The 23,833-nt window shown below is 44.3% G+C and overlaps 1 protein-coding gene across 1 annotated transcript in view; it reads left to right on the top strand.

Annotated features, from left to right (window-relative positions):
- The window catches only part of ADAMTS16 (ADAM metallopeptidase with thrombospondin type 1 motif 16), a 182,617-nt gene that overhangs the window by 43,471 nt on the left and 115,313 nt on the right, over positions 1-23,833 (top strand). Inside the window, exons 4-9 of the mRNA XM_003932512.4 lie at positions 1,051-1,312; positions 5,218-5,417; positions 6,837-6,920; positions 9,096-9,255; positions 10,948-11,053; positions 23,035-23,172. Of these exons, the coding sequence (XP_003932561.1) occupies positions 1,051-1,312; positions 5,218-5,417; positions 6,837-6,920; positions 9,096-9,255; positions 10,948-11,053; positions 23,035-23,172 (950 nt within the window). The remainder of the gene's footprint in view (positions 1-1,050; positions 1,313-5,217; positions 5,418-6,836; positions 6,921-9,095; positions 9,256-10,947; positions 11,054-23,034; positions 23,173-23,833) is intronic.

Here is a 23,833-nt window from a genome sequence, read left to right as displayed (position 1 = left end):
CCCCCGTGGTGGCTCTGATGGCTTAGCTGATAGTCTATTCTTGCCTTCTCCCACCCCCAGTGGTAACACTGCAGCCATTGCTTCCTCTCCCGATATTTGATAAACCTGCTCTCCTCTTTGTCTTATGTCTCACATCCCAAACCCTATTTTCCTTGATTGTTGTGTTGTTATAAAATCACTACTGCTTTCTTACTTCCGTTAATATTTTGCTTAGAAAAACCTTCCAGATTCCCTAATAATTTTTTTATGCTTTCCTCTGGATTCATTTTGCTAAGTTACACTTTTCTAGAAAGTGATACATTTTAGGCCAGGCATGGTGGCTTACACCTGTAATCGCAGAAATTTGGGAGGCCGAGGTGGGTGGATCATCTGAGGTCAGGAGTTTGAGACCAGCCTGGCCAATATGGTGAAACCCAGTCTCTACTAAAAATACGAACAAAGTAGCCAGGCATGGTGGTGTGTGCCTGTAATTCCAGCTACTTAGGAGACTGAAGCAGGAGAATCACTTGAACTTGGGAGGCAGAGATTGCAGTGAGCTGAGATTGCAACTGCACTCCAGTCTGGGTGACAGAGCGAGAGTCTCTCCCTCAAAAAAAAAAAAAAAAAGTGTTACATTTTCTCTGTTTTCAAATTCGCTTTGAGTTTTGCACATCCCTCTATTAGGATTCTAATTCTTATCTCCTTATCTGAGACCCCTCCCCGGTTTGAGCATTGAATATTTTAGTGTGCCCGTGTTCTTTCTTGCACCCCCATTCCTTTTGGTGTGAATTAAGTGACTTGGGTATGTCCTGCGCCCTCTGTCCCGTTCTCCACCCTGGACTCCAGTCCTGGAGCAGCTCCACGCCGTCTTTCGCCAGGGACGCAGAGCCGGAGAGCTCAGGCTGGGTGCCGAGGCCTTTCCTGTAGCTCATTCTCCGCCGGGGTTCCTGAACCTTTCCAGTGCTGGCGCCCGCGGGAGGGAACAGCCTGCCTGCCAGAGAACGGTAACAAACGCTGGCTTCAGCCGGAAAATCTAACTGCGTTGGCTTTCTCCCTTTGTATTTTTTCCAGTCAGGCATGATAAGAACAGAAGAGGCAGATTACTTCCTAAAGCCACTTCCTTCCCACCTCGCGGGGAAACTCAGCAGCACTGCCCAGGGCGGCTCCCCGTCCCACGTCCTGTACAAGAGATCCACAGAGCCCCGAGCTCCCGGGGCCAGTGAGGTCCTGGTGACCTCCAGGACACGAGAGCTGGCGCATGGACACCAGCTCAGCAGCGACCTTCGCCTGGGGCAGCCACAAAAGCAGCATTTCTGTGGAAGACGCAAGAAATGTATGTAAGGGTGAATCTTTGCATGTATTTAGTGATTTCGACCTTTATGTAAGCTGATGGAACCTTGAACGTTTTCTTCAAAGCATGACTGCCCACGAGGGTGACATCTATTGACTTTCCTTGCTAAACTAAAACAGTCATTTCAGAGAGAGTTCCTTATCTGTAAGTTCAGCATGGGATATCTCTCCATGTCAGATGGACGGATCGTGGTAAACGATGTTTTTTTAGGAACTCTTTCCTGGGTGGATTAAATGACACTGTGCGGAAGTGCAGAATCCACCAGACATCTTCAAAAGAACCCTGGCATCCCTACTCAGTCATTCTATATTTTTGACGCTTAGATTTATTCAAGCCTACATAGTTTTCTCGCTGAGGTAATTCATTTATATGCGTATTTATGTACATTACCACATCAAAAGAGGCAGACTCAGCGTGACATAATATACCTACAATTCACCACCAAGGCTTTATCAAAGTCTGTTTTTTTTTTTTTTTTTTTTTTGTCATGACTAGGAAATGATTTGTTATTTACATTTTATGTAGAAACCTCTCAGAAATTCAGGAACGGAAGTTGAGTGCTTTCTGGAATGTCCCTCCCTTCCTTGAGCTCTCTCCTCCAGCATCCCTGGTCTACCTTTCCCAGGAGCCTCTGGACAGACCCCCTCCCCCGGCCCATCATTCGCTGCTTGCTTTGCTTCTGTGACTGCTCCGTCCAGCACCCTGAACAGACGCAGACCTGCTGCAGGTGCTTAGTGACTCTCATTGAATGAGGGAAGGAACAAAAATCTCTTGGCACCTACAGCAACAGAATCGGTGCTTGTGAAATCATCAGTGCTTGTGTCCTCTGAACTCATTTCATCCTGTCCCCGAAAGTCATGTGCTGCATTCAGATGGCTTGAAAACCTCACACCCAGATGGACTCAGTGGGCTCAGGTGTAGGGGAGGTAGCAGGAAGAACCTGCTGAGAACAAACGGAGGTGAACAGGAAGCTGAGAAAGTTGGGAAGACTGAGGTTGGGTGAGTGTTTGAAAAGAGTGTGCATCTCAGCAACAGCTGCCCGAGGCTGCCTTGACCGGCAGGTTCAGGACCCAGATGCATGGTGGAGGCTGCGACAAGGTCAGAGCCAGCACTCCTGCTGCCGGGTTCATGGTGAGGATGTGGTCAGAGCAGGACAAATTCCATATAGCAGGCGATAAAGTGGCCCACACACCTGGATCTCAGCAGGAGAGATAGCGGGGCAGTCTTAACCTCTTTGACACACCACACATCGGGTTCTTAAGCAGATGTTGCAGTGGACTTTGAAAACGTCATGCAAAGCAGACCGTTGTGTGAGGACTGCGACGCTTTCATTCTTATCTGAAGGTGGTTAGCATCATGTAGGCTAGTCGCACAGCAAAGGCATAGCTCTGCATAGCAGGCAGTGGAGACGATCCACACGTGTGCATGTGTGCATAGGCATGTGAGTGTGCGTGTGTGTGTGTGTAGTGTATGTTCCCTTGAGAGACATTTCAGAATTGCAGTAGTGGTGGTTAGTGAAAGTCAGTTATTTGAAAAAGGATTCTAAACTCTAGAATACATTTTGTATTTGAAAAGTGGGGGAAAAAAGTTCCCATGGTTTTTATAACAAAACAATAGAAAGCAAGCTCAACAAAATGCCTGCCGTAGGTGGAGGACATTGGTGATTGACATCCTGCTGTTTCGTTTGACAAATATTTCTGTCCTCTCTGGGCCATGCAGGTGACAGTGTCACACTCCTGGGTCTCGGGTGACCAGCGGCCATGTGACCAGCCCTGGCACCAGAAAAGTGAGCAGAATCCACAGCACTGCTTCCCACTGAAGCGTGCACCCCCAGGGCGCTGCATCACCTGTACATGGACCCACCCCCAGGGCACTGCGTCACCTGTGCATGGACGCTCCCCCAGGGCGCTGCGTCACCTGTGCATGGACGCTCCCCCAGGGCGCTGCGTCACCTGTGCATGGATGCTCCCCCAGGGCGCTGCATCACCTGTGCATGGACGCTCCCCCAGGGCGCTGCATCACCTGTGCATGGACGCTCCCCCAGGGCGCTGCGTCACCTGTACATGGACCCACTCCCAGGGCACTGCATCACCTGTGCATGGACGCTCCCCCAGGGCGCTGCGTCACCTGTGCATGGACGCTCCCTCAGGGCACTGTGTCACCTGTACATGGACCCACCCCCAGGGCACTGCGTCACCTGTGCATGGACGCTCCCTCAGGGCGCTGCATCACCTGTGCACAGGCACATTCTAGGGGCCCTGTGTCATCTGTTCATCAATATTTCCATGTTGTCCCTGAGGCTTTTGGTCTTTCCCTCAAAGTCGGGGCAGTCCTCCTCTGTCTCAGTGGAATTCACACTTACAAGGATCCTTTCCTATTAGAGTCTTCAGTTCAGAAAATGGGAGCCCTTTTCTGTATTCACTGAGGCATTTGTTGGTGGAAAAGGGCGCACGGGGCAGGCTGATTTGCTGAAAACCAAGAGTGAGGTTGGACCTCAGGCTGATGGGTGGACCTGCTGCCCTTCAGGTGACGGCGGATGTGCACCTGAGGCCCATGTGTTCTGGGGACAATGTTTCAAGCTCCACACTGAGGGGCAGTCATTTGCTGAGGGGTTTTCAGAGCCGCGGCCCATGAGATCACCACCGCGAGGTGCTTCTGACTCCTATCCCCAATACTGAGGGCCTGTAGCCGCTGGGCCCTGCACTAACATGTTGTTTTTATCCTAAAGACATTTTCCTCTAGTGGTAAGAACAAGAGCTCTAGGACCACGCTGACCAGATCCGAAAGCCATTTCCAAGGCTTTCGAGGGAAGGGCTGTGAGCATGTAATGTTCCTCCCCTTTCCCTTCATGACCTCATCCTCAGAACCCCGTGCTCAGGCTGGGTACAGACGGCAGGAATTACACAGAGCCATCTCCTAGGGAGGAGGTCACACCTGTGTGCGTTTCATAAACATGAATGGCAAATGATGAGTGCTCAGTAAACATTACCTTGTGTCTTTATTATTCTCCAAAGGCTTTATTTAGTTTTGGAAGTATTTTAGCAAAGGGAAATAAAATGTATTGGTTGTACCAGTCAAACAAAATAGCATCTGCGTACAGTGTGCTCCGTGATTACAGTCTGCATAGATTTTTGTGTGCACGCCACCTAAATATATGGGCTTTTTGAAGTCCACTTTCACATGAGACAATTCTAACCACATTTTCTGAGGCATCCACTAAGCCTAATTGTTTTCAGTACAGTGTTAACGTAACAATTATACATGCCAAAAATAGTTTTAAAGGGATTTTTGGCATGTATAATTGGTCTTCTAATCAAATTAGGTACATATTTATGGTACTTTCTAGGAAATTAAGCTCTGCAGCGAAGTGGATCTGCCTCAAGCGTTTTATAATCCACTGGAAACAATTTAGTCAAGCCAGTGTCCAGACACTGAAATCAACTTTAAAAATCGTTGAGTCGTTAAATGTCTTCAAGTAGGCAAAGGATGCAAGCCAGCCAGCCCGGGCTCCTGTCACTGTTTGTTCCATTGCTTTGTCTGTGGCGAGTCTGTTCTACAAATCCCTACACCTGAAGTCTTTGAACGCTGGTGCCGCTGGATGTTAGGACTTAGAGCAAAAAAAGTGCCTTCTCTTGCTGTTTTAAATTAGGATGGCATTACATAAAGGGAAATACGGCAAAGATTTCCATGACCCCTAGACTACATGAATTTTATTTAAATTTAGTGTGCTACTTTAACACAAGCTTCTGCATCATAAGGTTTTAAAGGTTACATGGTTTTTATCATGAGCATTCGTTTTTGAGGCCACATTTCTCTGTGACAAGGTGTGCCCCTGATTTTGTGTGATGACTTCTGCTTTCATTTGCCCTCTGCGTGTCCCTCCACAGACATGCCCCAGCCTCCCAAGGAAGACCTCTTCATCTTGCCAGACGAGTATAAGTCTTCGTTACGACATAAGCGCTCTCTTCTGAAGTCTCATAGAAATGAAGAACTGAACGTGGAGACCCTGGTGGTGGTAGACAAGAAGATGATGCTAAGCCATGGCCATGAAAATATCACCACCTACGTGTTAACGATACTCAACATGGTAGGATCGTCCTTCCAGCTGAGCCCACCTGTGTCATTGCACTTCATAGGGTGTGTGTGTGTGTGTGTGTTTGTGTGTGTGTGTGTGTTTACATTTTGTTACCTGTGGATTTATGTTTCATAGATGAGAAATATTTTATTGGTAGTAACTCCTTTAGTTTTATATACTCCAATGAAAAGAGCCATTTTCAGAACTTCAGAGAATAATTAAATAGGAAAAATCCTTTGACCCCCTCTGTATGTCTCTTTAAGCCTGTGAGATGTTTTGGGTTTACTGGTGTCTATTTACTAGACATCTCTAAGGGGATGCTGAGCCACTGTAGTGCAGTAAATCTGATGATCAGCATTAGAGGTGTGATTTTTTTAGATGGCTCTATAGAAATGCCCAACGTTTTGGAAATATTAATGTTCAAATGCTGAATATAAGTTATTTTATCTACAAAAACGGGGAAAGTGCAACCTTTTAGAATATCACCTCAGGTAAAATGTGTTTGTGTCTCAAATTGGCAGCTGCATTAATCACTGAAGAGTGAAGAGAGGTATACTAAGCCTCATTTCATGTACGTGAAATCTAGATGACAGAAGACAAAATCTTGGGTCACCAAAGTGCGTTTTTAAGAGTAGTTTTAATGACAGTATTTTAAAAGTATGTCTTTACATTCTTCTGCCTCAGTAAACAGAGTACCCCTGAATATGCCCATCTTTCCATGATGCCATGTGGTGACTATGGCTAGTGTCATTCTTGGTAGACCAAACCGTTTGGGTGACGGTCTCCCAGGAAACTGAGGAGGTGGTGAAATAGAGCCACCCTCCCGCTGCACGGGGTTGAGGCATTGCCCTCTTGTCCTCAACAAGCTGCTCTGATGTGGGGAAGTGTTTGCCTCTATTCTGCAGAACTTTTCCAATACTTCTGCACCTCAGCGTCAGGTCACTTCAGGTTGCCGTTCATGGTAGTCACGCTGTTCCTGCACCACCCCAGATGTCACTCTCCTCATTCAGTTCCACCTCCGTGGTCCATCACCTCTAATATTTGTGTCTTTCTCTCATCATCTTGTCACCACGATTTTTTCTTTCACTTTCTTGTATCCTCTTGGAATCCCAGGAGAGCTTGAGAAGTGACTGGCTTCCGTCATCATCATGATTGGTTTAAAAATCCTCTTGACTTTCTAAGAAGAACGCTGGCCAACCCACAGGTCTCATGGTCCTTTCATGCGTGTTTGACAGGAAGACGTGGACCCCATTTCCACCCAAAACTTCGGCTGTTTACAGTGATATGATTAACATATCTCTCTGCCTAGCAATACAAGAACATTAACATTGCTCTGTCACTGAAGAACAAGGGCGTTGGATTCTAGACCCACTAGTAGATCGAGGAGAAATGCCATTTATGGGGCTGACATGGATTTCCCGTCTTTTGCAGGTATCTGCTTTATTCAAAGATGGAACAATAGGAGGAAACATCAATATTGCAATTGTAGGTCTGATTCTTCTAGAAGACGAACAGGTAGTTTATCTTTGAATTTATCTACTCATTCTATTCCCAGAAAAATAAATGCAAAATAATGCTTTCTTCTTTAATATAATTGTTCTGTGGGTTCTTCTCTCTCGAGGGTGAAAAGTATTTAATATTTTGTGTCTGAGGCAAATGAATGTCTTTTCAATCCTTTTAAACATTTTTTGGATTTTTTTGTGGGTTTTGTATGTGCATGAAGAAGTGTTAAGAAATTCTCCTTTAATCGGCTTATAAGAAAATGGCATGTAAAAGCTACCTTTAACATACAGGTGGGACACACTAGGAATACATAGAACAAACTGTCTCTTTAGCCATCATGAGCAGCTTTTAGGATGCCCGTGGGAAGGAGCCCTTTCTGCTTCTTGCTAGAAGAGTAAAAATGTTTTGTGGCCATGAAGATACATTGTACTGTGTGGCCTTACATTGCTTTATTCTATTATCTCCCAGCTCTTAGCCCTCACCACCTGCAGTCTGAGATTTTTATTTTTATTAGGATTTCTGTGGACTGTCAAGTGCATTTCTCTCACTGCATGCAAAAACGCAGATGACGCAGATCTTGGTAGCAGTGGGTTAAAGATCCTTTGCGTTCATTTGGGACCTCCCCGTAAATGCATAGAGGTGGTCCGTTCACAGTGTGGATGGACATGAACATCTCGTGACATAAGTGATGGGGAGGCATTTTAGGCACAAAAGGCTCTCACTTCTGTTTTCCCCCAAGCTAATCATTAACCGGACAAAGGAGAGTGGGTGCTAGGCAGGAGCCAGGTGCCCAGCCCTCGCTCCACCCTTGCTCACATTTTCAGAGCCTCCCGTTAGCCATAGTTTTTAAATTTATAAAACAAAGAATTTTTTAGATGAAATCTGAGATTATTCATAAGATCTAAGATGCCTTCGTTGGTGAAGTTCTGGGATGCTGCTCTTTCTCTGTGCAGGGTCGGGGAATGTGTCGGCAGGGCTATGCTCGTCTGACTAGTCAGGGAAGATACCACCTCATAGTCTTTTGTGTGAGGTTGCAGTTGGGGAGGGGGTTGCTGAACTTGCCAGGCTTCTCAGGTGACAGGTTAATTATTTCTTGTATTAAAACATTTTCACCTTGGAATTCATCCAAGCTGCAAAGAATAAGCGAGGCTATCGCTTGATCATACACCTGTGTTAACTTTAATTAATGCAGCTTTCCTGGAAATCACCTGCTAAAGATGGTCAGGCACGCCACCGTGTTTATGTGTAGCATTTAGCTTCGGTATATTTGACTTTCTGGAGAAACAAAATAAACTTTTCAGTAGAAAACATATTCAGTAACTAAGATACAAAAATTTCAATATGACATTCTAACAGCGAAAGCTTTAAGCAAGCTAGTGTCCTAGAGTTGAGGTAATTAAACCTGCTGTTGTCTGACCAGCCTTGTGAAAATAGAGAATGCCTGTGAATAATGTTCAAAGAACTTGGTGCAGCCTGGTCGGATGCATGTCCCTCCTACATCTCAAATTCTTCTGTTCCCAAGAGTTCCAGTGTTCTACACTCTGTAATTTCACTGTTGTGTTATCAGAACTTGAAATAGATATAGGAGGTTGAATATGGTTTGCAAAGTTTTCTTTTATAGTTGCAGTTTATTTTCCAGAAACAAAACGTTACCAATTGACCTACCTCCTCTCAGAAACATACAGCCTTTGTAGAAAAGGCGTTTCATTTAACGCTGTAATGATATACATTAAAAGACTTGTTTATTGGAACTCTCACTTGCTTAACTTGGTTATGAGATAAACATATCGCCGTCTAGATGTGTTTTTGTATATGTATATGCAAAGCCATGTATACATGATTCTGTGACTTTACTTGTTCTTGAAAAGTGTTTTACAAAGATTTTGAATACAAAAAAATTCATGCACAGAAGTAATCTTTCTTGGGGCTTTGAACATGCACTCAGAATCGGTCAGATACATTCCAATTGTTTATGCATGGAACTAGAGAAATGTCCATAAACGTCTACAGTGGCTCTGTGCAGGTTTTATGTAATACGTAAAATAGACGCATTAGCTCATATGCCATCCAGATCCATCCATGTATTTGAAATTCAGATCAATGAGAGTTTGCTATGATGACAATGCACTGTTATAACTTGTTTTCTCTCCATTATACTGGGGTCCTTGGTCCTTGTCTCTTGCACAGCCAGGGCTGGTGATAAGTCACCATGCAGACCACACCTTAAGTAGCTTCTGCCAGTGGCAGTCTGGATTGATGGGGAAAGATGGGACTCGTCATGACCACGCCATCTTACTGACTGGTCTGGATATATGTTCCTGGAAGAATGAGCCCTGCGACACTTTGGGTGAGACCCTCCAGCAGAGTGTGAGGACCACGTGTGGAATGTGCACCCCTGGCGGTGGCCCTGAGTATCGAGTACCTTTGCCCTTGTTCCTTGTTAATAGGCAGTAGCAGCTTCTTAGTGCAGGTGTAAACAGTACACTCACTTCCCTGTATAGACTTTAGCCAAACAGAAGCTTGTATTTTTCAAGGGTGATTATTGAACAGGGAAATGTCACTCACAGATTCCAGAATTCCCATCTCTTCAAACATAACAAATAATTTTTTCCATGTCTTCTACTGTTTGTGAGAATGGAGTGGATAGACGGAAGGGTTTCTCATTATGTAGTGAAAAGAGTACATTGATGAGTATTTGTGAAGATTCTACGACCATATTATATTTCCTGTTTTTTCACTCCTCTCTATACATCTCAATCTTAGCAATTTTTTTGGACATTTACAGGGCTGGGTGTGACTTAGATGCAGTAGTTTATGATTTTTCCAGATGGTCCGTGTAAAACACTGTGCTGCTGATCAGGACTCTCCTGAATATTTCTTCTAACTTGCCATTTCTTCCCAAGTTCTTAGGGAGGAAGGGGTTTTTATTTATAAAAAAATTTCAGATAAGACCCACTTTAAAAGCAGTTAGTGTTATTGTGCAAAAACGAGTTAACGTGGTGTCCTGGCTGCTTGTGCTTGGACAGGCCTGCTCACCAGGCTGGTGCTTGGCTGGCCTCTGAGAACTCAGGTTGTAGGATGATTCCCATTGCCTACCTCCTACGAGTGGCTCACTGTGCCTAAATTGTGTGTACAAATAATGTGGTTTCCTTCTGAGGGTCTGGAATTTTGGTACACTTTGGGCAGTGGGTGCCTATGTGACCTGGACACTGAGTTTCTAAGGAGTGTCCCTGGTGGGCAACATTCACCTTCATTGTCATGACTCATTGCTGGGGAAGAAAGCACATCCTCTGAGACTCCGCTGGGAAAGGACTCAGACGTGTCTGCCTGTTTCCCCCCAACTTCTGCCCGGGTGTTTTCCCTTTGCTGATTTTGCCCTGTATCCTTTCGCCATACTAAATAACAACTGTGAGTATGACACATGTGAATCATTAAAGCTGATGGTGGTCTTGAGGACCTCCCAACACACCCATTCTCCACAGCACTTCTTCACTTGGTCTTTTGGGAACATAGCTGTTTAGAATAAGGCAAAGAAGCTTCCTCCATCTGCCAGATTCCCCTTTCTATTTTGCCCCAGTTAGAGCTCGTACCAGGAGCCATGAGTTGGGTTCCACGATACAGAGTCCTTGGGCTCCCTGGAATAGAATTCGCTCTCCCACTTTATCAAGTTCCCTTCTTATGGTTGGCTGTTTCCCATTTCATATTTCCCCATATGAACATAAGAGCTAAATCTCACTAAGGGGCAGAAAAATATATATATATAAATATATTTGTATATAATTATATAATATTTATATATTTATATATATAATATTTATATATTTATATATAATTATATATATATATAATTTATATATTTATATATATAATATTTATATATTTATATATATATTCATATATATATATATATATATATTTCTGCCCCTTAGTGAGATTTAGCTCTTATGTTCATATGGGGAAATATATATATGTTTATATATACCATGCTTTATTTTATGACAACACTGCTATGTATTCTTTTGATCTTTGTGCCTCATAGGATTTGCTCCCATAAGTGGAATGTGCAGTAAATATCGCAGCTGCACCATCAATGAAGACACAGGTCTTGGACTGGCCTTCACCATTGCCCATGAGTCTGGACACAAGTAAGTGCATCTCCATGGGAATACGGCACCCCGAGTTTTTTGCTTACTGGATGATTTCCACGGAACTATTGACTCATCAAGTCAAGTCCATGAAGGGATTCACATATCAATGAGAATGCCATTGACAGTTATAAAATGCTGTCACTTAGGACTTTTGTTTCTATATGACCTATCATGCAAATTTTATTTTTATTTATTTATTTACTTTGAAACAGGCTCACTCTGTCAATTAGGCTGGAGTTTAGCAGCATGACCTCAGCTCACTGCAGTGTCTGCCTCCTAGCTCAAGTGATCCTCCCACCTCAACCTCCCAGGTAGCTGGGACTACAAGCACGCACCACTATGCTTGGCCAGTTTCTGTAATTTTTGGAAAGACGGGGTTTTGCCATGTTGCTCAGGCTATGCACATTTTAAAACCACAACAATGTACATGCGTCCAAGTCCCTGGGGTTTCTCTGACACTCCTGTATACACCTGGGCCTAAGATTGAGGATCACCGTATCTCATTCCATGCTTAGCTGCTGTAAATGATGAAGTACAGTGTCAACCCTCCCATTGCTTCCTGTTGTTACCCTCACGTTTGTATTCGTGTGTGTGTGTGTGTGTGTGTGTGTGTGTGTGTATTGGACAATTTCTAGCAATTATTTGTGGAAACTGTTATTCATAATACAATTTCTGGGGCTAACAATTCTGTGAGCTGCTTTACTTTGCAGCACTGTCTATTAAATAAAAAAAAATCAAGGGCCTACCTGCTGTCTAAGCAGCTGGGGACTTCCCGCAATCACCCTAATGAATCCCAGAACCAGCAGATGAAATGCAAATATTGTCTTGCTATGCTGAAACAATACTTGAAATTTCTCCTAGAAAAAATGTGCAACCAGGAATTATAATTTTTTATTTGTTTAAATTTTCAACCTGATTTTATTGGCAAAAGGGAAACAAGGCAAGTGTTTGTGATTTGTGGTTTTACAAAGCTGACTTATCCATTACTGGAAAATGGACTGAGGTCTCAGACTTGTTCAAAGCAATGTGTGTGTGTGTGTGTGTGTATGTGTGTGTGTGTGTGTGTGTGTGTGTATACATGTGTATATACATGTGCTTGTGTTTAATGGAATTCCATGAAGGTTCTGCATGCTTTGACTGTGTGTGAACTGATGACCTGAAAAATGAGGCTTCGTATCCTATTACTGATCCCTTCATCACTGCAGGTAATGATTGACTATTTCATTGCTTAGACAATTATACCTTCACTTTATAAAGCTTTCAGTTGAATCATAGTTGTATTTTTAATAGTCTGCTAGAGTTAAAACTTCAAAAAATCTCATTATTGCAACAACATGAGGCCCTTGCTGTCCTCTGAACCATACCTGAATTTAATTAAACAATCAAGGTAAGAAATATTTAAGGCACTGAGGGCCGAGCCAGTGAACGTTCGATCAGCAGTTGAGATACGGGCATTGGCAGCACAAGCCGTTGCAGGTGGTCAGCTTAACTAAGTTAAACTTGATGTGTCCCGCACAAGGCCCTCAGTCGGCCTTCAGTGTCACACAAGTATCAGTGTTGGCATTTATCTTTCTCAGAAGTCAATTCTTACTATTTTTTTCTCCTCACCCAAATTGGGTGTAGTTGGAAAAAGATTTTCTCCAAACAAGAAAAAGCTGGTTTTTTGTTTGTTGTTAGTTTGTTTCTGGAAAGTCAGAACATAGATGTGAATAAAAAAAGAAGCTCAGTTGGGCGTGATGGCTCATGCCTGTAAACCCAGCACTTTGGGAGGCCATGGTGGGAGGATCACTTGAGCCCAGGAGTTCAAGACCAGCCTAGACAACATAATAAGATCCCCTTTCTACAATAAATTTAAAAAACTAGATGGACATTGTGGTGTGCACCTGTAGTCCCAGCTACTTGAGAGGTTGAGGTGAGAGAATCACAGGAGCCCAGGAAGTCGAGGCTGCAGTCAGCTGAGATTGCACCGCCGCATTCCAGCCTGGGTAACAGAATGAGACCGTGTATCAAAAAAATAAATATAAGCCCTGCATGTAGATGAAGGAGAGTCCCATTGCTAGTAGGATTAACTGCCTGAAAGTGTCAGATCTTTCTTGAACACCCGACTTCTTCACGTTCTCTGAGACAGAGAACCTGGAGCTTGTCAATGAAAACGCTTCTGACCATGCTGAGAAAATAGGAAACGTAGGTATTTATCGTGTGCTAATGCCAAAATGATTGGCAATAATAGTAAGAGGAGGAATGGTCATGATAATGGTAGTATCTGCTCTTCATGGAGCACTTTTTGTAAAATTCCCCAAGCAATTTCACGTACAACTCAAACCATGGAGACCACTCAGGACAGTCCCTTCTGCTGCCTTCACTTACTTAGGGGAGATTATGTGAAGTATTCAGCAAATGTGTATGAATGGAGCGAGGAGAATGTGTAATTCAGGGCATGAGCAAGCGACAGGTGAGGAGTGAGCATTTCACATGAACTCTTAGCTGCGACCACCGCTTCAAATGAGAAAGGCTGTGATGTGTGAGACTCAGTGATAAAACTCCTTGAATCTTCATTGAACTAAACTGAAGACAAACACGTTTGTTCAGTTCATTTATTTAGTGAGTATTATTTTTGGAGGAAGGAATAATATGTTTGATGCACCATAAGCTCGAAGCAGAGTCAACTTTTTTATGTTCTGTACTTCAAAAATTAAAAAGCAATTCTATATCTATGATGACTTTTACTATAGAAAACATGTAAAACATCCTGCTTCGAAGGTAGATTTACTTTTTCACTTCTGTTTACCTTCCAAGGACATTATTTGCAGGAAGGACTACTGCTCCATGCCCTCAAGCCATAGGTTTTTAACTGTTTATGCAAATAAAGATTTCAGTTAGTGTCCATGCAATTTCTCCCCCTAAATTTTGTTTTTTTAATCTCAAAATATTATGCAGTTCATGCTGGTGAATGTGACCTAAAAATAGAAATTACTAAGAGCAGGTGTTTGGATTTGTACTGGAAAGCAAAAAGGCGAGGCTGGAACCAGAACTGAGATATGTATTCTCCTGTAGTCTACTGGAATGAATCAAGATTTGTATTAAGCCAGTGGTACAAAGAGAGTTTCCCAGTTACGTTAAATCACTTGACACAGGACATGTAGTTTGCTAATGCAGGTGCTGAGGTATTGGCACAGATACAACAAGGGCTGAACTGTGCATTTAGGATAATATGTCATCTGTGCATGAATTCATCTGAAAAATTCCCATTTGCTAAGGGAAGTCATGTCATTTGATGGGTAGGCCTCTGGGATTCAGATTCCAGATCAGCATAGTGCTACCACAGTCTGATAGTGACCAGTGAGTGTCCCCTTAAAAACCTAGCTCTTACCTAGGTTTCCCATCGGCAAAACTAACAGAGCGCTGTATGCTCCGTAGCTCATATATGCAGGTGTAATTTAGGTTGCATTATTTGAGCTGCATTCCACTTTGGTAAAATAGGCTTAAATAGCTAAGTGGCACTATCGTTTGAGACCACTGAGGTGCTACTGAAACAAATGTACTAACTGTGTTCAAAAGTTCTTTATTCATCTGTCTGTCTCTTGCATTTTCCCAAGTGTATGGTCCCAGTCATTGGACAGAGTTTGCATTCTGACAGCAAAGCATTGCGTAGGAGTCTACAAAAAGAATAGTGATCTGTGACCTTCGACAGTTGAAAAGAAAATAATATATAGATATGCCATGCAAGAGATCAAGGAATGAGAGCTGTTGGTATTACAGGAGCCCACACAGGGACAATCAGGGAGCAGCACTGGGCCGGGCGCGGTGGCTCACACATGTAATCTCAGCACTTTGTGAGGCCAAGACCGGTGGCTCACAAAGTCAGGAGTTCAAGACCAGCCTGTCCAAGATGGTGAAACCCAGTCTGTAATAAAAATACAAAAATTATCCAGGCGTTATTGCAGGCACCTGTAATCTCAGCTACTCAGGAGACTGAGGCAGAACATTGCTTGAACCTGGGTAACAGAAGTTGCAGTGAGCCGAGATCACACCACCACACTTCAGCCTTGGCAACAGAGTGAGACTCGGTGTTAAAAAAAAAAAAATGAAAGAAACAGCAAGCAGCAATGGTGGTGTCACTACTTGTAAGCTTGATAATACCAACACCATTCAGCTCAGCCAGTCACTGGCGAGGCCCTTTTCAGTATTAGATGATGACACGTGCATCCACCTAATTTGTGGCTGTGCTCTGTCACCAGACTGGGCCTCTTATAGTGCATAAGGGAGGCACGTGCTGATTTTTAAAGACTTGAAGAATATTGGACAAAGCCAGCCCCTCTAACCATCAACAGGACTGGAGATTGTCAGGCTGCGCTCTGGGAAGCTGTGGTAGGTCAGAGCATCAGTTCTTACCAATTTTAGTTGTTGTCATTCCTCTTAGGATTTCTTGTCTGTTTCTGTGTCCAACAAGTATTTGAAATCCATTGATATTTGACCAGACCTTCCCATACACGTGCATACACATATGCATCGCTACCGTGAATGACACTTAGGTGTTATGTGATTTGACTAGGACCACGTTTGGATCACAGAGGGAATAGAAGTTTTGAACTTTCCTTTGTGATGTGCACAGTCCCAGGTATTCTGAACAGTTTATGAGAAAGGTTTTACTAACTCATTTTATAAATGAGGAAACTGAGGCTTGGTGGGGGGGGTCAGGTAATTTGCTCAGTATCAAGCAGCTTGTGAATGATGGAGCCAAGACCCTGTCTGAGGTCCATGCACCTCCGCAGCCCATGCCCTCTCCCATTGTCTACCCTTCCCAGGTCCCTCGGTTCCCTGCAACTGCTGTCTTCAGCTCAGCCTTCTGCCTGTCACGGCGGATGAGCTGTGCTGCTCCAGATGCATGCATGAGCATGAAGCCTGCATCAGGGCTCTGAGCTGCTCAGTCCTACCTGTGGTCACCATCATTATGCCAAGGGCAGAGTTTGGCAACCAGATAACATTGGCCCGTGGTCCATTTGAAAACTATCTCATGTCCTTAGCCACTACTGTCTGAATGGCCTGAAATAAGTGACACTTTTTCTACAAACACTTGGCTGGCTGTTCATCATTCTCGCTATATCATTAGTAACACACAAACACTTCCCAATAGTAATTGAATCACTCAAAAATACTGTAGCAGACAGTAAAAGCATGACATTGAAATATAATTCCCAAATTCAAATTAATCTGAAATTAGGTTTATGTCTGGGTATTTGAGTTAGTGTTACGGTAGAAAAGGTCCCTTCTTCACCCAACAAACACGAAGAGAAACCTGCTTCGTACTGTCTAGTCCACTAGCAGTGGGGCTGTGAGCATGGATAAGAGGAGTCTCTGTCTTTTAGAAACTTACAGGCTAGTAAAGAGAAAAAGATAAAATATATTTATGATTTTAGCAAATGTGATGATGACCACTTTAAAGTACTGTGGTACACAGGAGCAAGATACAGCCTCTGGTATGCATAATCTGAATAGCAGTTATATTTCTTGGTGCCAAATAGCAACCTTACCTTCAAAGTGTATTCTATTCATTCTTCTGTGATGTTATTAATGTTGGTATTAAATGTAATCACTGCGTGCTACTTTTGCGCTGGTCTGCTGGCATTCATTGCATCACAAATGCGAGCATGGTAGTGATTGGAGAAACAAACTGTGAAATCCTGGTGCTGAGATTTTTGTGGGCATCAGAATCACCTGGAAATGTGTTAGAATACACCCAAATGCCAGATCCTAAACCTCAACCTACAAAATTAGAACAATAACGCTGCAGGCTTGGGTGGCTACATTGTGCTGTGTTTCTCTCAAAGGTTGATGCCTCTCAGAGTTTGAGACTTGATACTAGAAAAAAAAAAATCACTGAAAACACTTGAAATGTAAAAGTGCAAGACCAAGATTTCCCCTGGCTTGGGACACTGTGGACTTTGAATTCCTTAGGAATGTAAGCAGAAGTGGCAGCAAATGTATCAAGGTCAATTTCTGGACCATAATGTGTCTTCCTCATTAGCAGCTCAAGGGCCAGCCAGGGGAGCGTCGTTTGGTATTTTGTGTTCCTCCTTTTCTCCCTAAGGCACCCTCCCATTTGGGATTTCAGCCTGAATCTTTTTCACAGCCATGACACATTTCCTCTGCCATATGGTTACCCTGGCTTTGATTAGCTGCCTTTAATAGAACTTCGGAGAACGGGCGGAGGCTAAAATCACTAGATCTACATCACCCTTGGTACTGACCAGGACTTTTGCAGAAATTCAGCAGTATTTGCCCGGCTGATTTCCTTGGATACAGCCTTCAATCACGTTCAGGATACACAGTTACACAAACCCTGCCTTGGCTCTGACATCAACGTGTCCAGGTTGTAGCCTTGACTCTGCAACCCGGCCGTGGAAGTGGTCAGGATCAGGTCTTTAGAGGGGCTGTCCTCCTGTCCTTTATCCACAAGTGATTTCCTAGTGAGAAAGGGTGAACTAGGGAGAAAAAGGCTTGTAGGACATTTGTTATTTACTCAGGTTGAAGTATCCTATTCTCCCCAGAGCTGATAACTAGCATCCTAACTCAATCTCTCCCCACTCCTGAGGAGTTCCTTCTATGAATGCCCAGAGTAGGAGAGGGGGCCTATAGTATAAGACTTCATAGCGGAATATCCTGTTTTCCTAGAAGGGGTGCATCTAATTTTGAATAACACCAAGGGAAGTGCTTGCACACTTGTTTGCTGACACACTTTCCCTAAGCTGTTTTTGAGGGTCCGGTTCATTCTTTCCACTTTTCCGGAACTCTGAGGTCGGTAGGCAGTGTGCAGTTTCCAGGTGATACCCAAGGCCGCTGCTGTTTTCTGGACTAAATCTGCCAAAAATGCTGGTTCATTTTCTGATCCGATGCGCAGTGGCAGTCCAAAACTAGGGCTAAGATCTCGAAGCAGCACACGGGTTACTTCATGGGCTCTTTCAGTCCTAGGTGGGAAGGCCTCTACCCACCCAGAGTATGTGCACACGAAGACCAACAAATCCTTATGTTCCCCACACTTGGGCATTTCAGTGAAGTCCACCTGAAGATCTCCAAACGGAGCTGCTCCATAAGCTTGAAAACCAGGGAGAATAGTTGGGACCCTGCCTTGTGTTGTGTTGCTGACATGTAATGAATGCATCACTGACCCAAAGTTTTGGTCAAGCCTGATAAGTGTGAGTTGTAAAATTACCAGCCCAGCGTCTTTTCAAGTGACTCTTGACCTAAGTGAGTGGTCTCATGTACAGCTTGTACACCCGCTGCACATAGCAGGCCCTGGTATTTGGCAGGCTTACCAGTGAGGTCTTTTGGTATTCATTAGAGTCACCACTGTGTGGGGTGCTTTGATATTTAAATTCTTCCCAGAGTTGAGGCTAGAATCTTTAATTGTCATCTTTTTTCTTTCTTTCTTTCTTTCTTTTTTTTTCTGACAGCATGAAAAGGCTATGTTAAATCAGCTAGCCCCAAAGCCAGAGCTGACGGGAGTTTCACTTTTAGCTTCTGCCCCACTCGAAGGGTGTCTTGTCTTCTCCCCTCCCTGCTTTGTCACTTCGTGTAAGGGTTTGGCCAGTATCACGAGGTTTGGAAATCCACAATTTACAAAGCCCACTGCTCCCAGGACCTTTCTCACCTGCTCTTTAGTCTCAGATTCTGTTACTTTGCGAGTGCCTTCCTCTCTGCTTCTAGGCTGCGTTCCCCCTTCCAGACGGTGAGCCTCAGATATTGCATTTGCTTTTTGGCAAACCTGGGCTTTCCTTTTAGACACTTTTTACCCACAGTCCTCCAGGTGCCGAAGTAAGGCATTTGTTTGCACACCTGACTGCCGTGGGGTGTCCCAATAGAAGGTTATCAGCATACGGGGGCAGCATGCAAGCAAGAAACTGCTAGCGGGGGGTCACAGGCTGATGCATCCCCAGCGATGATGAGAGAGTTTCTGAGCCTCTGGGAAGCTGGGTCCAGGTGTATTGAGTGGTCACACCTGCTCCTGGGTTTCTCCCATTGAAATGCAAATAGTTTTTGACCCTCCAAGGCCAGTTCAATGCTAAGGAAGTATTCTTTAAGTCCAATTAAGCGAACCAAGTATCCTCTGCTGGCAATAATCCCAACTGCATGTATGAGTTGGGTGCAAACCAGGCAAGCCCTGCACTGGCCTGGGCGATAATATCAGTATTCTGCTTTTGGCTAGGAACTCTCCACCCTCCTTCCCAAGGGACAATGAGAGCCTGGATAACTCCCCGATGGAGGCAGTTTTAGCTGCAGGGAGTCTTTTTTTTTTTTTTTGAATGGGATAATGGCCCTTGATTTGCACAACAGGTTTTGCTAGAGAAGGGAGGCAGGGGCAATTCATTAAGTACAAGAAAGTCTGTTCTCTTAATACCTTAATAGATTTAACAACACTGGCTTTGTTTTTGTTTGTTTGTTTGTTTGTTTGTTTGTTTGTTTTTGGATAGGGGAGTATAGGGCTATTGTACGGACTGCGGGCTTTTTGGGGGCATATGAGTCCAGCCTCCCCTCTTTTAGTCCAGTGTCCCTTCCATTAGATTGAACAGAGCCCCTTCACGCTCATTTGGATCCTTATGCTTAGGATCGTCCTGTTCCTCAGTTAGCTGTGGACATTTTTTCTTCCAGTGTCCTACTTCTTGACAAAATGCACACTGATCGTGTCGCAGGCACGGGAGGGCAGACTGTGGGGCTTTCCAGGAACCCCTCTTTTCCAGCCCTCCAGGGGGCTCTCCTTTAATAGTGGCAGCTATCAAGGCGGCATTTCGCCAAGCCTGAAGTTCCTCTTCCCTACTATTTTCCCTCCGGCTCACCGCCTCTCGGTATACAAACACCTGGTTAGCTATTTCCAATAACTGTGACGTATCCATGCATGCAAATCCTGCCTGTTTCTGCAATTTTCATCTAATGTCTTCTGCACACTGACTAATGCCATATTTATCATATGCTGATTTTCCGGGCTCTCAGGATCAAAAAGGAGTGTACACGTGATAAGCTTCACACAGTCTTTCATAGAATTGGGTAGGGCTTTCCTCTTTTCCTTGATGAACCTCAGGGACCTTATTAATGTTTGTAACTCTCTGGGCCCCTTTTTAAAAATCCTTCCAGCAAGGCTTCTCTGTACCTGATTAGCCTTTGCATGCCTTCCGGGGTGTTCAGATCCCACTGGGGGTCAGTTCCCAGGAACTGGACCCTGACATACTCATGGAGGTTCTGGTAATCTGCAGGAACATGCTCCTCCAGCCAATTAGAAGCTGCTTGAAGTATTCTCCGCCTTTCGTCCATGTTAAAAAGATGCATAAGCAGCTGATGGCAATCAGCCCAAATGGGGTTATGAGTCTGAATAATAGTTTGCAGTAGATCAATGAGAGCTTGGGGTTTCTCGGTATAAGACGGGCTGTTATTCTTCCAATTGATAGGATCAGCCGAGGTGAACGGCAGATACGTGAAAACACGCCTTTCTACAATATGGCCATCCTCGTCCACTCCCGTGTACCTCTGCTCTCTCTTTTTTTTTTTTTTTTTTTTTGAGACGGAGTTTCGCCCTTGTTACCCAGGCTGGAGTGCAATGGCGCGATCTCGGCTCACCGCAACCTCCGCCTCCTGGGTTCAGGCAATTCTCCTGCCTCAGCCTCCTGAGTAGCTGGGATTACAGGCACGTGCCACCATGCCCAGCTAATTTTTTGCACTTTTTAGTAGAGACGGGGTTTCACCATGTTGACCAGGATGGTCTCGATCTCTCGACCTCGTGATCCACCCGCCTCGGCCTCCCAAAGTGCTGGGATTACAGGCTTGAGCCACCGCGCCCGGCTCCTCTGCTCTCTTAAAGGCATCTGCATCCCGGCCTTGGGTCGCAGACCAGCTGCCAGAGGAGGAGTTCTCTCTGGGAAGTGGGCAGCAATGGGCGGAGTTTTTCCACACTCTCTTTTGTCTGCTCTGGAGGATGTAGGGGTGTGCAGCTCTGGTGGGGATGCTGAGGCTTCTGGCTCAGGGGCAGGGAGTCCTTAAGGAGGAAGAGGAGGCATTATTGGCAAAAACTCTTCTGCTGCTGGGTCGACCAAAACCTTGGGAGTCCGCTTTTCTTGGTGACGAGGGGGATGGTGGTTTCTAGCAGTCTGTCCCTTGGCTACTAAAACAATTGCTGCCTGCTCTCTTAGCCACTTCGGAGGGTTTAACACTAACTGCAACCACGAGTCTATGTATGGAAATTGATCGAGGTGTTCTAGCTCTCTGAATATAACCTCATACCTTACTTTGGAGACAAGGGACCTGTCCAGCGTCCCCTCTGGGGGCCAACCGACCCCAAATGCTGGCCAATATTCCCTACATAAAACCCTTAATTTCTCTAGTGTCATAGTTACTTTGTAATTCCCACTAAATCCCTTCTCGAAATTTTTCATTATGGTTTCTAAAGGGGTGGAATAGCTATGGGAGTGACCCATAATAACACTTCAAAGAAACAATTCCCACAGTTAGGAGAGTGTTAGTTCACTCACAGCAGTTCCCCTTACCACCTAGCAAGAGGCAGCACACAGCACTCCCCGATTTACACTCACTTCAATCCTTTCATAATGCCCAGAGGCTTCTTCACTCAGGCTTCCATGGCTGTCTCTAATTATAAATTGCTTGACACATGAGGCCCTTCCTAATGGGCCCAATATCTTTTACGACTGATGAGTCCGGCTGGACACATCTACGCAGACAGAGGCACATCCAGTTGCTCTCCTTCCAATTCAAAACCATAAGCAAAAAGCTTCCAAGGTTAGTTACAGAGAGAGCTACCTTCAAAAGTGCTGGTCTGGTACCTGTGAGTGATCAGGCCACGCTTCCACCCAAAATGGGGTGGGCTACTTTCCCGGCTTCAATCTTACCAAATTCAGTGGTCTGGATTTCCCCAAATACTCGTTCCTCCTCGGTGTTCAGCCACTGGGTGGATCCACACTGCAGGGTCTCCCTGCACCACTCTAGCGAGGCTCTTCCACCAGGCAAATACCTGCCCAGGAGCGCTCTCAGGATGCGTCACCCTAGCGAGCAGGAGTCCCCATACAGGGATGTTCCACAGGGCTAGGCAAACTACCTAAGAGACTCCCTCCCACCCCGCCCTGCCATCTGCTATCTGAGACTTGCTTCCCAGCCCATACACGAAAATGTAGCAGGAGTGGCCACGGGAAATGGATCTCTCGAACACCAAGTAAAGGAGGGAAGAGTTTATTCGGCCAGGAGACCAGGCAGTAATTTATCAAAAGCCCAGCTCATTTAACAAAGGAAGGTTCTGCCTTTAAATAGGCTTATACTTTAGATGTTACACTTGGAAGAATCTTAGGTTTATAGCTTTAGGAATCACATATGAAAGGGTTCCAGTTTACAGTTTAGGACTCACATGCAAAAAGATCTCTGTTTACCGTTTCAGGAATCACATATGAAAGGGTGCTGGTTTACAGTTTTAGGATTCACATGTGAAAAGGTCTCTGGTTTAATCTTGTTTTAAGTAAAAATAGTGTCTGCCAGAGAGTTTCCCCGTAGACCAAGCACGTTATTTTCAGGAAGGAGATTCAGGAGGCACCAGCTGGCCTGCTCTCTCTTCTATTGAGCTGCAGTGGATGACAGAGGGGGAGGGAATCCCAGATGCCTGGGTCTCCTTCCTCACCTCCACCCCATTTGAAATGCAGGCATCTGGACATTTACTGTACTTTGATATTGGTGTACACTTTCAAGCAATTTGGTGGATGGTCCATTCTTCAGAAACTGTGAACATGTGAATATTCTCAACCAATCAGCTGGTGTGGCTTTTACTTTTGCCTGCCTGGTATACAGGAGTAAGGGAGTCTCAGAATCTTGACTTATAATTGGCAGAGTGTATTAGATAATTTAAACTGTTTTTATTCTGAAAGAATCATCTCTCTCTCTCTCTCTCTCTCTCTCTCTCTCTCTCTCTCTCTGTCTCTCTCTCTCTCTCATAGCTTTGGCATGATTCATGATGGAGAAGGAAACGTGTGCAAAAAGTCAGAGGGCAACATCATGTCCCCTACGTTGGCAGGACGCAATGGAGTCTTCTCCTGGTCACCCTGCAGCCGCCAGTATCTACACAAATTTCTAAGGTAGGAACTCTTCAAACTGTTCTGATTTTTTGGTGCCTCTGATGCTCACTGCCTGGTCAGCCAGATCCTGTGCAAGCAGCCCCAGGCTGTGCTTCAAAGGGAATCAATGTCTTGAGACTAAAAGGGAGCCGTAAGACACTTAAGTTTTACAATTCTCACATCTATAATTAGGAATCTTCAGTAAGTGAGTAGAAAGATCGGAGGTGTACACATCTCCATACACAATAATGAAGCATAACTTTTTTGAATTTTCTTCTCTTTATTTTTTTTTCTTTTTCTTCTTTTCTTTCTTTTTCTTTCTTTCTCTTTCTTCCTTTTTTCTCTCCCTTTCTTTCATTTTACTAAATGCATTCCTCATTACCTGAAGACATGTGTGTATATAAACTTTAAGCTAGCCCTAATGTTCTATAATCAGCAATAATATTTTCAGAAATTTTCTCTAAGCACTGACTTATTTAGGAGATAAAACATTGGAGAGGCAGGGTTTGACCCTTAAAAAATAGTTAGTAGATTGGAAAATTTCAGAGAAATGAGGAACTTTATAAAACATTCTTAGGACTGCTAGTTTATACACTATTTTTCAAATCTCTTTGGCTTTAAGTTTGAAGCTTGGTTTAAATCTTAAGCCAAAACTTTATTTCTGACATTACATTGCCGTGTG

The sequence above is a fragment of the Saimiri boliviensis genome, chromosome 1 (genome assembly GCF_048565385.1).
Source record: "Saimiri boliviensis isolate mSaiBol1 chromosome 1, mSaiBol1.pri, whole genome shotgun sequence".
NCBI lineage: Eukaryota > Metazoa > Chordata > Mammalia > Primates > Cebidae > Saimiri > Saimiri boliviensis.
The sequence above is the reverse complement of the archived record's forward strand: the minus strand, read 5'-3'. Positions and strand labels throughout refer to the sequence as shown.